General features: G+C 38.6%; 1 protein-coding gene across 1 annotated transcript in view; it reads right to left on the reverse strand.

The window, feature by feature from the left end:
• Positions 1-747: 747 nt before the first annotated feature.
• LOC115980523 overlaps positions 748-13,439 on the reverse strand; it is a 20,203-nt gene continuing 7,511 nt past the window's right edge. The window contains exons 2-3 of the mRNA XM_031102757.1: positions 1,216-2,005; positions 748-1,159 (exon numbers count right to left, since the gene is read on the reverse strand). Of these exons, the coding sequence (XP_030958617.1) occupies positions 748-1,159; positions 1,216-2,005 (1,202 nt within the window). The remainder of the gene's footprint in view (positions 1,160-1,215; positions 2,006-13,439) is intronic.

Below are 13,439 nucleotides of genomic sequence, written 5' to 3' on the forward strand. Positions count from 1 at the left end.
GGGCGTCAAATTAGAAACTTCATTTCGCTTATGTAAGTGTGTAAAGTTATCTTCATTAAGATTATCCGATGCTGTTTCTTTGACACAGTTCTTTTTTACTCAATTGTCGCAGTTAATATACAACCACATCATTTTGCTTTATTTTATTACCAGCTCCATGCGTGGGCACAACCTCACAAGCTGCAAAGATGATAGACAAATAACCTAGACACTACTCAACACTTGATATTTTAAAGAACCTGAGATTCATTTGATACATTTTAGACTCAAATGTAGGGGTGGCAAAATTAGACATGACTTGTGAATCCAACATTACACAACACAAAATTAACAGGTTATGGGTTGAGGTTTAATGAGTTCATGTTATATTTGGGTTTACACGACTAACCCATTTAATAAACGGGTTAGATTAGTGTCCATCACATGGAATTCGTTTAACTTGTCTAATCTGTTTAATTAAATGATATTTTACTCTTCAAGCCCAAAGTATATAAATTTATTAGTTGTCGTGGTTTATTTTCTTTGACATATTGTTTATTTTCTTTGACATATTATGATTGATTATTTATGATAATGAGATTTGTTTTAGTTTAGAATGATTATTTGTGATGTAGTTACTTGTTAATTTTAAATTTTATATTAAAAATATTTATTTGTTTGGTTTTTCATAATTCATATCAAAGTTTTTTTTTTTTTGGTTATTATTATTATTATTAAAAACACACTGAAACTATTATTAGAACAACATCACAATACAAGAACATCCTGGATAAGAGCTTGTTGAATATAATAAGGAATCTCTTCAATCCAAATGATATCATTGACAAGGTTTTGAGCTTGTCTTGCTAGAATGTGGGCTGGCTTATTGCCAATCCTGCGTACATGAGAAAAATTGACAACACCAATTTCAGCACCTAACTCATGAATGCCTTCCACAACAGTAACAACAAAGGTGGGCGATAGTGCAGATCGTTTGACAGCATTGGATATTGTCAAGGAATCACCTTCCAACACCCCATCTCGCAGCCCCAAATTTCTTGCTAGTAACAGATCTGCCTCAATAGGCTTTAGTTTCCACTTCAAGTGTCCCCGCTGGAACTTTAATTTTTCTGCACAACACCAATTCCCGCTTGCTTCTTTGATGTGAATAGAGCTCCATCTACATTTATTTTTATTAAACCCGCTGAAGGAGGTAACCAAGCCGAGTGCAGAGACCGTGGCTGTGCTTCAGGTAAGTGCAGAACCGGGTCTGATGCAACAACAATATCTAAATCCACTGCAAACCGTGGCTGTGCTTCAGGTAAGTGCAAAATCGGGTCTGATGCAACAGCAGTATCTAAATCCATTGCAGACCGATATTCCAGAAGATAATTTGCTGCCCAAAGAGCCAAGGCCGGACCTGTTTTGGCTTCACCACCATAATGAATCTCATTCCTTTTACTCCAGAGTGCCCATGCAGTAATTACAAGTTGTGAACATTTTTCCACACCAACTGCATTAGTCACCATGACAAACCATAGTAGATCTTGAAACGAGTCAATATGAACATCCGCAGGCAGAAGTTGTAATTTTGTTGCAGCCCAAGTCTCCTGTGCTTTAGTACAGCCCCAAAAAACGTGACCAGTTGTCTCAGCCATATCATGACAGCAAACACACAGGTCTTCAGCAATGACATTACGCCTCTTTAACTTAACTTTGGTTGGTAAAGTGTCACGGCAAGCATGCCAACAAAAGTGTCGCACCTTATGAGGAACGGGCAAAGACCAAATTTTCTTCCAAAACTTCCTCAATAAACTACCATCAGAAGTAGTTCCACAGGTTGTAGATTTAAACAAACTAGCCGCTAATTTATAAGCACTCCTAACAGTGAAATTTTCATTGGTAGTTTCAGTCCAAACAATTTTATCTGCTGGTAGAGTAGCACTCAAAGGAATACTCTTGATTAATTCAGCTTCTTGAGGAATAAAAAGGCTGTCAATCACTTCAGTTTTCCACCTTGTTGTTCCTGTATCAATCAAATCTGATAAACAGGTCGACACAAATAAAAGGGTTGTGTTAAGGTTAAGGAATCTTGACTCGTTTAATAAACATGTCAGTTAGTGTTGACTCATATTGTTGGATACTTATGAGTTGACACGACATGAACCCATAGTTTTAAAAACTGGGACGGACCAATCGGTCAGACCGGTTCAACCAGGAGCCAGTCTGGTCCGGTTAAAACCCCCCAAAATCGTTCAACAACCGGTCAAAAACCGGGCAAAAACCGAGGTTGAACAGAAAATTAAAAAAAAAACGGTTTGATGCCCGGTTCGGTTTTTAAAACCATGCATGAACTCGACACGCTAACACAAATTGCTACCTTAACTCAAAGGTATGGTTGGATAGGAATGAGGAGACAGTTTCACTAAAATCATCCAATAAGCTTGGTGAGAAGTGAGATGGTTTTCAGCTTTGGGAAAAAGATAGTTTTGTAGTAGGTTTTGTGTTGGAGTTCAAACAATGGTTCTCTAATAAAAGAGAGTTGGTTAACTATTAAGCTACAAGATTTTTTAGCAATTACCTGGTAGGTAGGGTTTTTTTTTTTTTGTTGATAATTTGATAGTTATAGAGAGGGGAGATTTGAATCTTGGATGTCTTGGAAACATCATGAGGGGCCAATAAGTTGAACTACAAAGCTCTTGGATGTATTGCTATTAACATCTAATATCTTTTTTTTTTTGGAGAATCAACTTCTAATATACTTTAATTACATAGTATATTATATTTGATCAATAAGATATTTTGTATTTATTTGTCATGGGCATTTAAAATTAATAATGAAGATTTTGCCACCTAAAAATAATAATAATAATGAAGATTACGCTCACTTTCAAAAGGAACCTGGTTAAATTCACGAGACTTCCAATTGATACCTTTGTGTTTATAGGAAATATCTAAAATAAAACTTTATTCGAGAAATTAGACATACTATTGACCATACTTGTTGACAATTTCTCAGTATGAGCTACTCTTGACTCTTGAAAAAAAAAAAAGAAAAAAAAAAAAAGAGGTTGATAAGACATTAATCTAACAATCACAATGCACAAACCTAGAGTTCATTTTTTTTTTCTTGCCATGTGGCATGTTCTTATTCATCAATCAATGCGTGCTACACTACAAGTGTGGCATTGGGATTTTTTGCCATTTAACATGATTTTATTAACAATTTTGTTAGTTGGCAAGTTTTTGAAACCATTTTGTAAACTAACATTTCAAGTTTCTAAAACTTGAGTTCCATGAAGGATCCCGAGTCTTAGAGGCTCAAGTTCCAAGAAGTGGCAAAGCTGGTGTGGGTAAAAATCACATGGAACTCTAAGACTAGAATTCCACAAAGGAAAAAAAATTCTCAAAGGCTAAGAAAAGAAGAAAAGTCCATGCCTCCCATCACATGTCCCACCATTAAATTTGATGTCCCATCAAAACAAACTTGCCAGAGCAACAACAAATCAATAGCTAGAGGTTTGTCCTGCTTCAGCTTTCTTGGTCCCTAGCCAAATGATTCACTTTTGTCTTTTTCTAGATGACAACTGACAACTCATGCTACCTACTTCAGCTTTCTTGGTCCCCCATTCCACTAATGTGAATCATCTTTTCTTGTATTATTTCTTGGGATGCTTTGTAGGAACTTGAGTCTCTAAAACTTGAGTTCCACACGAATTTTTAGTCCACCTCAACTTTGCCACTACTTTGAACTCAAGTCTTTGAGACTTGAGTTCAGTTATTAAACTGGGGCTTTAAGGCTCAAGATGCTACTTAACAAAATAGTTTGCAAAACTTGTCAACTAACAAAATTGTTAGCAAAATTATGCTAAATGCCAAAAAAATCCTGTGACATTGGGCTAAACTTATATTCAAGAGCCCAAATAATCGGTTTGGACTTTCTTGCCCAAATTCTCTTCTGTTCAACGAGCTCCTAAGTCATTCACCAATAAGCAGGACAAAATTGGCCTTTGCCCCTTTCTATCAAACAATCCAGCATTTTGCCCCCTTTCCCAAACTAATTAGGGAAATGCCCTTCTTTTGAAATTCAATTTTCTCAAAATCGAGTTAAGTCCTATAGTGGCATTTTAAGGAGCCTATAGTGACGTTTTAAGGAGCTTATAGTGGTGTTTTGGAACTCAAGCTCCATGAACTCGAGTTATAGGGAAAAAAAAAACAAAAAAAACAAAACAAAAACTTGCATGGAACTCGAGTTAAAACATTATTATAGGCTCCTTAAAACACCACTATAGGGGTCCATAATTTTTTTTTTTTTTTTAAACTTGATTTTGAGAAAATCGAGTTTTAAAAGATGAGCATTTCCCTAATTATTTTGGGAAATGGGGCAAAATGCTGGATTGTTTTATAGAAAGGGGCAAAGGCCAATTTTGTCATGCTTATTGGTGAATGACTTAGGAGCTCGTTGAACAGAAGAGAACTAAGACAATGGGAGAAGTTCGCCATCTTTCCTATATATTTAAATGATTTTCCAATTCGAATCAACTACATTGTTCCAAAGCTGGCTGGGTACTAAGGTAAGTATATCTATACACCACCCACTTGACCAGTTATTGTCACGATCATATTGATAGTATTGTGTCATGTGTAAGAAAATCGCATTGTCATCCATAATTTTGTACTCATGTACGCACTTGTGCCAATGGAAGTTGGCATAATGTAATTGTGGGCTGTCTTTCATACAAAAATCTAGGATGTCCAACTGATTATATATGTCCCTCCAATGTCCTTCGAACTGTCTAGGGTCCCCGGAAAAATCTTGTGGATGAACTAAGACAATGGGAGAAACTGCTATAGGATGAGAGCCTCCAAACCTAACTATACCATCAAGATCCTCTCCCATAGTCATGATATATAAGAATGATGCTAAACAGGTAACCTCATCTCCCATTCCCATCTAGGTTGAATGTCACTGGAAACTAACCTATTTCTCAACCCTTCCAAATGCATCTCACCCTGGGCATTGCCTTCCAAAACTTCCAATCCTTCTTACGGATGTGGATAACATTTTCTATACATTTTTATCAACCTAATATTGGAATTAGGAGCTGATGGATCTGCAAAGAGCTTAAACTTCCAATTCATGTTTGTTTGCAGCATGATGGATAGAGAGAGAGGAAGAGAGAGACGTGTGTTCTTGAGTTCTTTGATCTGGGTTCGAGTTCTTGTGATCTTCATGTTCTTGAGTTTTTTTTTTTTTTAATATTTATTTTTAATTTAATTAATTAATGTGTGTGATTATATTTTATTTATTTATTTTACAGTCAGCCACGTCAGCTTTTGCTGTTAGTTGGGTGACGGAAATGACCTAAATGTCAGGCATTAATTGGTTTAGGGACTAAAAGTAGTAAAGATAAAATGTAGGAACCAAAATGGAAAAAGTACAAAATGTAGGGACTAAAAGTGACGCCAAAAAATAAATAACAATAATAAGGAGAAGAAGAAGAAGATGAAGAATTACCAAACAAGATTTAGATAGCAGAGAGATATCTGATGATGCTGAGTTGAGAAGAACAGAGTGTGAGGTAGAGAAAGAAAGCTCTAAAGGGAAGGAGTCTGGGTTTGTTTATGTGTGTTTGAGAGAGACAGAGACAGAGAGGGAAAGAAAGAGAGAGGGAGGTCTGAGATGAATGAGTAATGATAAAATATGAGGCAAAGAGAAAGGTCAGTCGAATATGGGGGAGAGGCGGAGTGAGGTAGAGAAAGAGAGCTTGGTCTATGAGAAAAGTTTGTTACATGAGTAGGGCCCACCGAAAGACCCCATTCAGAAGATTCCTCTCATAGTAGATGTGGAAGTACCCTTCCTTAGCTTGATACTAAGCTTTGGTTTTCTACAAGAGTGGGAAGATGAAGTGCAATGAAATCAAGTGGTTCACAATGATAGAAAATCTTAGTATTGTGCTATTAAAGGTTAGAGATATAAACAAACTCATTAGAATATTAACGTGACATACTATCACCTTCTAGCAAGACTAGCATAGAGCCATATTTGAAAGCTTAGTTTCTACATTGGTTGAATTTAGCTAGAAAACATGCCTTGTTTGATTTTGTAAAGAACCATTGGCTAAAGTCAACTATGATTACAAGGTAGACAATGCTTGGTAGTGGATTGTGAGAGACCGCGCCCCCGGCCCGTTTTATAGGATGTTGGGTTAAACCCACGTGAATGGGTGAAGTCGTGTTATTGCCTCTCAAAATAGAGGTTCGACTAGTTATATTTTCTCCTTTAGATTAAGAGTTTTACAATGGAGTCACCACTTATTTAATTATTGGGATAAATAAGAAAACCAAAATTGAAAAATTCCTCATTTTATTAATTTCAAATTGAATTTACATTGATCATAAGAAATTACATAGATTTGGTCCTAGATACAATCTAAGATAAAGTACATAGTTTTGTTCCCTAGTTACAATCTAGAAATTGAAAATTATATGGATAAGCATTTGATCTACTAACCCTTGATCTAAGTTCGGAGGCTATGTTATAAGGTGGGAAGGTGTTAGGCACCCACCTTGCCCGATGAAACCGGTCTTCTAGATTATGATGGCCAACATTTATATCACATCATCCAATATGTTATCAATCAATTTGCATATTGAATTTAAAGTGTGTGCATGTGATAGATCCTAATTCCATTTATTAAGCATTCATTTGGATTGAAAAAATATATTCTAGTGAATGTATGTGTATGATAATATCCTAGATTCAAGGATTTGAAAGAATTATGAAACAAACATATTTTTCATATTTGTGATGTGGATTTAAGATCAAATCTAGTGTTCATGCATGAACATGTGATGAACAACCAAGAATATGTGAAGAACACATAAGAACATTCAAGAACATTCAAACATATTCAAAAGAATTTAAATAATTACTATCATGCTTTAATCCTAAATTTTTATCATGACAACACAAAAAACAAGTGAGGGAAATGGATTATACCTTCATGCGACATTCATACGGTGGAGGAGGAGACTCTTGGTAGAGGTCTTAAGGGTGGAGGAAAAGAAGAGCTAGGAGAGGAAGAGTGAGTCTTACTCAATACCTTGAGTCTCAAGAAGACCAAGATATGACAAGACTACTTTACTTCACTAGAACTCAAGAGAGGAGAAGAAAGAGGGTTTTTTTTGTGTCTTGGAATGAAGGAGGGGGGGTTTATATAGTAGTGGTGGAGGAAATATGAATAAGAGGTCATTTAATGAGAGGTGACAAAGAATCATAAACCTAGACCTCATTTTAGTTTTTGAGGAAATCTGATGCATTAAATGTGGAGATTAGTGAGAGTGAGAAGCAAGCAAAATTTGGTTTTCCCGTAGCTACTGTAACAGCCTGTAAAACCAACTTCGAAAAATCATATCTTACTCAATTTTGATCGGAATTGTCTCGTTCTTATGCTCAAATTGAAGCCCTGGATGTCTAGTTTCTGGAAAAATTAACCTCATTCATAGATTGAAAATATTCTGAGAGATATCAATGAAATGGTGAGCAGATGTCATTTGTAAGAAAATAATTTCAGCACAATTAACATTAATAGGTCCCAAATTAGCTCTCAATTAATATTAATAGGCTCCAATCACTCCCATTTCAGACTTAATTAGTTTTAAATTTACCTTAATTAAAAGATAATTGCACAAATTACTCATTGAATGGTTAATGTTTAACCATCTAGTTAATTAGATGTGTGTAACCCTACCATAAAATGTAGTTCTAACCAATCAAATTATAACACATCGTCGATCTCAAATTGATTATACTTATAACTAATTGAAATCAATTATTCATAATCACATATAGTCGGACTCAATTTGTGATAGTGCATCTCAGCCATTAAAACTTGATTTGATGATAACATTCAATCTGGTGGTCCGATTAGGACATATGACTAGTCAATTTGATCGTTACAACATCAAGATCATTTTGGTGAAATGAGATTAAAGATATAATGACCAGAATCAAGATGCATATTTTCAAGGTAAAATTACCATTTTACCCTCCAGGTGAGGTTAAATGCAGGTTGCAAAATGAGGTGTCAACATGGATGTGTCTAGTGATACTTTGTCAAGGTGTTTTAATTTTCATCAATGATCAGCTAGAATCATGTTTTCTTCTTCGATCAATGATCAGCAAAATGAGGTGTCAACATGGATGTGTCTAGTGATACTTTGTCAAGGTGTTTTAAGGACTTGTTTTTACTACATATATTGCTAATACAAATGGATCAAAATGCTATTTTGGATTGGTTATTTGCCCGTTACAATTTTAAATTTTTACACTAATATAGACATTAGACAATGGGGTGGAAATTAAAAATTTAACACCAAAATAAGGTGTTAACTTTAAATTTTTAATTTTAGGATATATTTACAAATACCCAATGTATTGGCAAGCACGTGCACTTGCAGCTCACACTAGTAGACATAAATGTTCATAAGAGGTTATTTGTTGTGTAAATCAAGATCTCAAATGGAAATAGTAGAATGTCATTTATAAAAATTAATCTCATCGCATGCGCTTCATGTATGCAAGAGGCGCCTTTTTTTTATTTTTTTATTTTTTAGTGTCATAATTTTCTATTCATTTCAATTTGAGGTTTAAGTGTATATTTAATCCTATTATGCATTTGAGAGACATTGATACAGTCATGAGTGTATTAGGCTAGCTCTAAAAAATGAACACATTAACACACGAACATATGATTTCAATGTTTTTTGGGTGTTTATTTTTTGTGGCTAGCCTAATGACACTTTTAACTGTATTAATATTTCTTAAATGCATAATATGATCAAACATACACCTTTTTTTATAGAATGAATACTGTAAGGACACAGTTCTCTGGCGGTCCAATAAGGATGTTGGGCTGGCGAGATCCCTCACAATATGATTTGTAGAGAGTGGGCTTGAAAAGCTAGCCGTTGGTCACGGGGCGGTGCCCGGTCTTGGTTTTAGAGGAATTCTTGTAGAAAAAGGATTTGGGCTTGAACGTTTAAGCCCTACGGCATCGCATCCTATGGGATGGGACTCCTCGGAGGTGATCCGAGGACCATTGAGGTCTTACCCCGGTTACCCAACGATGGACTTTTTCAGTGAAGTCCGGTGTTACTGAGATGTTCTCCCCCATGTCGTCTTTCTTTTTTGGGGGTGGGATCCCCTTTAGGTTTACATACTTTCTTCTTTTATACTCGTCTACGTTAACTGTCCTTCGTCCACGTGTAGGGTCAATCTTTACAAGACTGATATTTGTCCCATCAGTCTAATCCCAGAATTGTTGGGGATGGTTGATAAGGCTGCAGAGTATGGCTCTGTCAGGGACAGTGCATTGAATGGCAATGAGAGCAGCTTTCCCGGATATTCTTAGATTATCTTTTAAGCTTGGCCCTATACCGGTTTTATCCTTCTTCTTTTGGTGAGGTTTTGGATCTGCCGAGGACTGAGTTGTCCTCGGCTGCACCACAAGAATGTTTGGTGCTCTGCACTGTAGAGCTTGGGCCATAGCTCTTCTCGGCTCGGGCCTTTGCACTCTCTAAGGGTGAATGGGCCTGGTCCATGAATTATTGGGCCCCACAATAGCCCCTCAAAACCCTTCTATCCGACTTCCGGGTTGGAAAGGAGGGTTTTGGCAAACCCGAGCCCTTAATATGGCTTATTCAGTTCAACCCCGCATTTATGTGAGCGGTTTTCCACCTGTCCAGGAAGTTAGCCGGTTTTCAAGAGATTCCGTTTAATCTGCTCGTGATCTACTCCTGCCGCTTGGCTGTCCCAGACGCGCCCTTAATGAATCCCCTTTACGAGGCTCATTTATGTCCGGCGGCTCATCTGATAAGGTGGGGAAATGGAACGGACGTCTCTTTTTTCTTCAGATTCTTTTGGAAACTTGAATGCATTTAATACCCTCCGTTTTGCCCTTCCTATAAGAAGGCAAGCAGAAAGCCATCACTTTCGTGCAAACTCCTTTCCTTCCTTCTGAGATCTGAAACCCGTAGCCTCCTTTAGCGTCTACTTAGCCCGTTTGTTATACACTATATCAGTATACGCCTACCATAACGAATGATGAAGGAGCCATGCCCCTCCTCAAAACACCATGTTCTGATAAAGCTTGAAATGGCTCGATCAGGGTAAGGGTGGCGTAGACTTAAGATCCGTCCCGCCTCTCTTTCAGTCAAAATCCGAAGCAGGGGCTCGTCTCGTCGAATTCTCGGCGTGACTGAGTCGAGAACACCCAATATCAGCACCACCCGGCTCCTTACGAGCGTACCTAACATGGTACCAGTGTGTTAGGAGTCAGGGCTGAGGCAGGGGCGAAGTGCTTCTGCTTCTCCCTCTCTTTGCTCACTGGTGCCCTCCTCCGCCTTCCTCTTATAGTCTTCCCAGCACCAGTTCCGCCCTGGTGCTGTCCTTCTCCCTCTTTTGCTCCTCTCTTTGTCTCTTCATCTCTCCCCCTCTTCTTCTCCTCCTTCTCTTACTCATGTCCTCCATCTTCTTCATTCATCTCCTCCATCTTCTTCATTGATTTCTTCCTTACTATTTCCTTCTTCTTCATTCTTTTTTTTTTAAGCGAGTTCTTCTCTTAGTATGAGCAACAATGAGGCAGAGATTGGAGAGACTTTGAAGACAAGTTTAAAAGGCGCTTGACCGTTTGCTTATCTGTACTGTGGATGTTAGTGTTGCTTCGGCAGCCCCTCTTTTGTATAGGCTTGTTGAAGCCCCTTTTTGTACATTGTAATAATTTTTCATGTTAATAAAAGTTGTTTCTATTTCATTTTGCATGTTTTGTCTCTGTTTTATAAATTTACAAGCGCCGCTCGGCACAATAATATAGCATCTAGATCAATGTCAACTAAGACCAAAATACTTGATAATAAAAAGATGTCGCCATAACTCTAATAAAAATGCTTGGCATAATAAGGCCGACCAGTAAAAAGTAATAATTACCCATGCTAGCCGAGGAGAGAACTGAAGGCTTGATGCCGCGTGAGAAATAACCATTTGAAGACATATCACCCACCAGATGAACAGCCCTCTTAGGCCAATGAATACTGGGGCACTCTAGCACCTTCCTTACACCTTCGTTGGGCCTAACCCTTTAGGGTGTTTAAGCCGTGGATGAAGTGACCTGACCTTTTTATCAAGTAGCCCGTCTTGCGAAATTCAAACCTTTTCTTATCCGAGTAGTTGGTTTCCCCGTAGGCTTGGGTCCGAGGAACGTACAACGCCTTGGTTCCGTCCAAAACTTGTAGTAATAGGAATTTTTGTACTTGGTTTCCCCATAGGCTTGAGTCCGAGGACCATACAAGGCCTTGGTTCTGTCCAAAACTTGTAATAATAGGAATTTTTGTACTTGGTTTCCCCATAGGCTTGAGTCCGAGGACCATACAAGGCCTTGGTTCTGTCCAAAACTTATGATCTTTTTATGTACTTGGTTTTCCCATAGGCTTTTAGTCTGAGGACCATACAAGGCCTTGGTTCTGTCCAAAACTTTATGCTCTTTTTACGCACTTGGTCTTTCCTCAGGTGTCTCACAAGTTTCCGAGCAGAAGGTTGTCCTCGGCAATGGTTATTCCCCGGCGTGGGCCGTAGTCCGTAGGCCTCCATGTAGAACGGGCTTGGGACGCGAATTTATTTGGCCCACAGATTTAGAGGCATTTCCGTAGTCTTTGGTCACGCGGTACTTTTTGGCGTCCCAGTGTTCAAGGTGCGCTTTCACGAGGCTCCTTTAATATTGCAGATGGCGTGGGAAATCGAGCCGGAGACATTTTGTCCGTGGCGTTCCTTGGGACGTTGCATGCATTAAATGCCACCACTTTAGCTTTTTGAATAAATAGGAGAGAAAGCTGTCTTACCTACGCACAAATCCTTCAATTTCCTCCCTTAGCATATCATGTTTGAGGTGAGGGTTGGGGAAAAGGAACTTTCTCCGCCACAGAGGCGCCATGTCCTCCTGAGGCTCAAAAGAGTGATGTACGGGCAAAGGAGGCATAAATTCAAGAGAATACTCCAGTTCGACAGAGGGGAAAGGGTGTTTCTCCCTCTTTTAGTCAAAATTCGAAGCAGGTTCTGGTCATGCCAGATTTTTGGTATGTCAGAAGAAGGAATTTCCGCCATCAGCGCCGTCTGCCTTGTAGCAGGCAAATTTTTGCGGGGGCTCCCCAACTTCCGGTTCCCTGCACCTTTTCTGTAGATGGTGTTAGCCTGAGGTCAGGTTCCCTGCACCTTTTCTTCACCAGTGCAAGCCCCAAGTTGGGTTCTTTGGCTGCCTGAGTTATGGGCATGTAGAAGCGTCGAGGAATAGTTTCCTTAGACGACATCTTGGAACAGTAGCCAACCTCTCCTCTGTGCTACCTCCTCAGCTTTTCTTCATTCTATTGTATCTTTTTTCTTTTCACTTTCATAGTTAGTTGTAATGTAAGTTTTGTTTTAGCTTTTCACTGTACACTGTACTGTTCCTTTGTCTTAATAAAAGATAAGTTCATTTCTTTACACATGCTTTTCTTCTCTGCAACAACTACTTTGCGCATGAATATTAAATGTAAGCTTACCCTTAATAATATTCCGGGCAGGAAAATGCCTTAACGCAGATTCCTACCAGTTTAAACTCACAAATATTATCAAGTATAACAAGGGTAAGCCTTAATAAATTAAACTCTTGGAACTAACCGGGATAACCGCTGAGTGTTGCGCGATGCATGCTAGACCAATGTCCGAGAGGGTGGCCGAGTAGCGAGGGACTTTGATTGTGTTTTTGGGTAATATATTGCACTATATCACATCAATCCCTTTGGTGTTGGGGATCCGAGGGTAGACTAGGGGATCCGTGCAATTTTAGAGATCAACCCTACTGTTAACGGGGAGCTCTCCTCGGATGGATTTTAATGTTCAAGTAACAGTTGTACTTGGTTTCCCCATAGGCTTGAGTCTGAGGACCATGCAAGGCCTTGGTTCTGTCCAAAACTTGTAAAATTTCTTTTATGTACTTGGTTTCCCCATAGGCTTGAGTCCGTGGACCATGCAAGTCCTTGGTTCTGTCCAAAACTTGTGATTTTTTCTTTTATGTACTTGGTTTCCCCATAGGCTTGAGTCCGAAGACCATGCAAGGCCTTGGTTCTGTCCAAAACTTGTGATTTTTTCTTTTTTGTACTTGGTTTCCCCATAGACTTGAGTCCGAGGACCATGCAAGGCCTTGGTTCTGTCCAAAACTTGTGATTTTTCTTTTTTGTACTTGGTTTCCCCATAGGCTTGAGTCCGAAGACCATGCAAGGCCTTGGTTCTGTCCAAAACTTGTAAAATTTCTTTTTGTACTTGGTTTCCCCATAGGCTTGAGTCCGAGGACCATGCAAGGCCTTGGTTCTGTCCAAAACTTGTGATTTTTTTCTTTTTTGTACTTGGTTTCCCCATAGGCTTGAGT

This window comes from Quercus lobata, chromosome 3, assembly GCF_001633185.2.
Source record: "Quercus lobata isolate SW786 chromosome 3, ValleyOak3.0 Primary Assembly, whole genome shotgun sequence".
NCBI classification, from domain to species: Eukaryota; Viridiplantae; Streptophyta; class Magnoliopsida; order Fagales; family Fagaceae; genus Quercus; species Quercus lobata.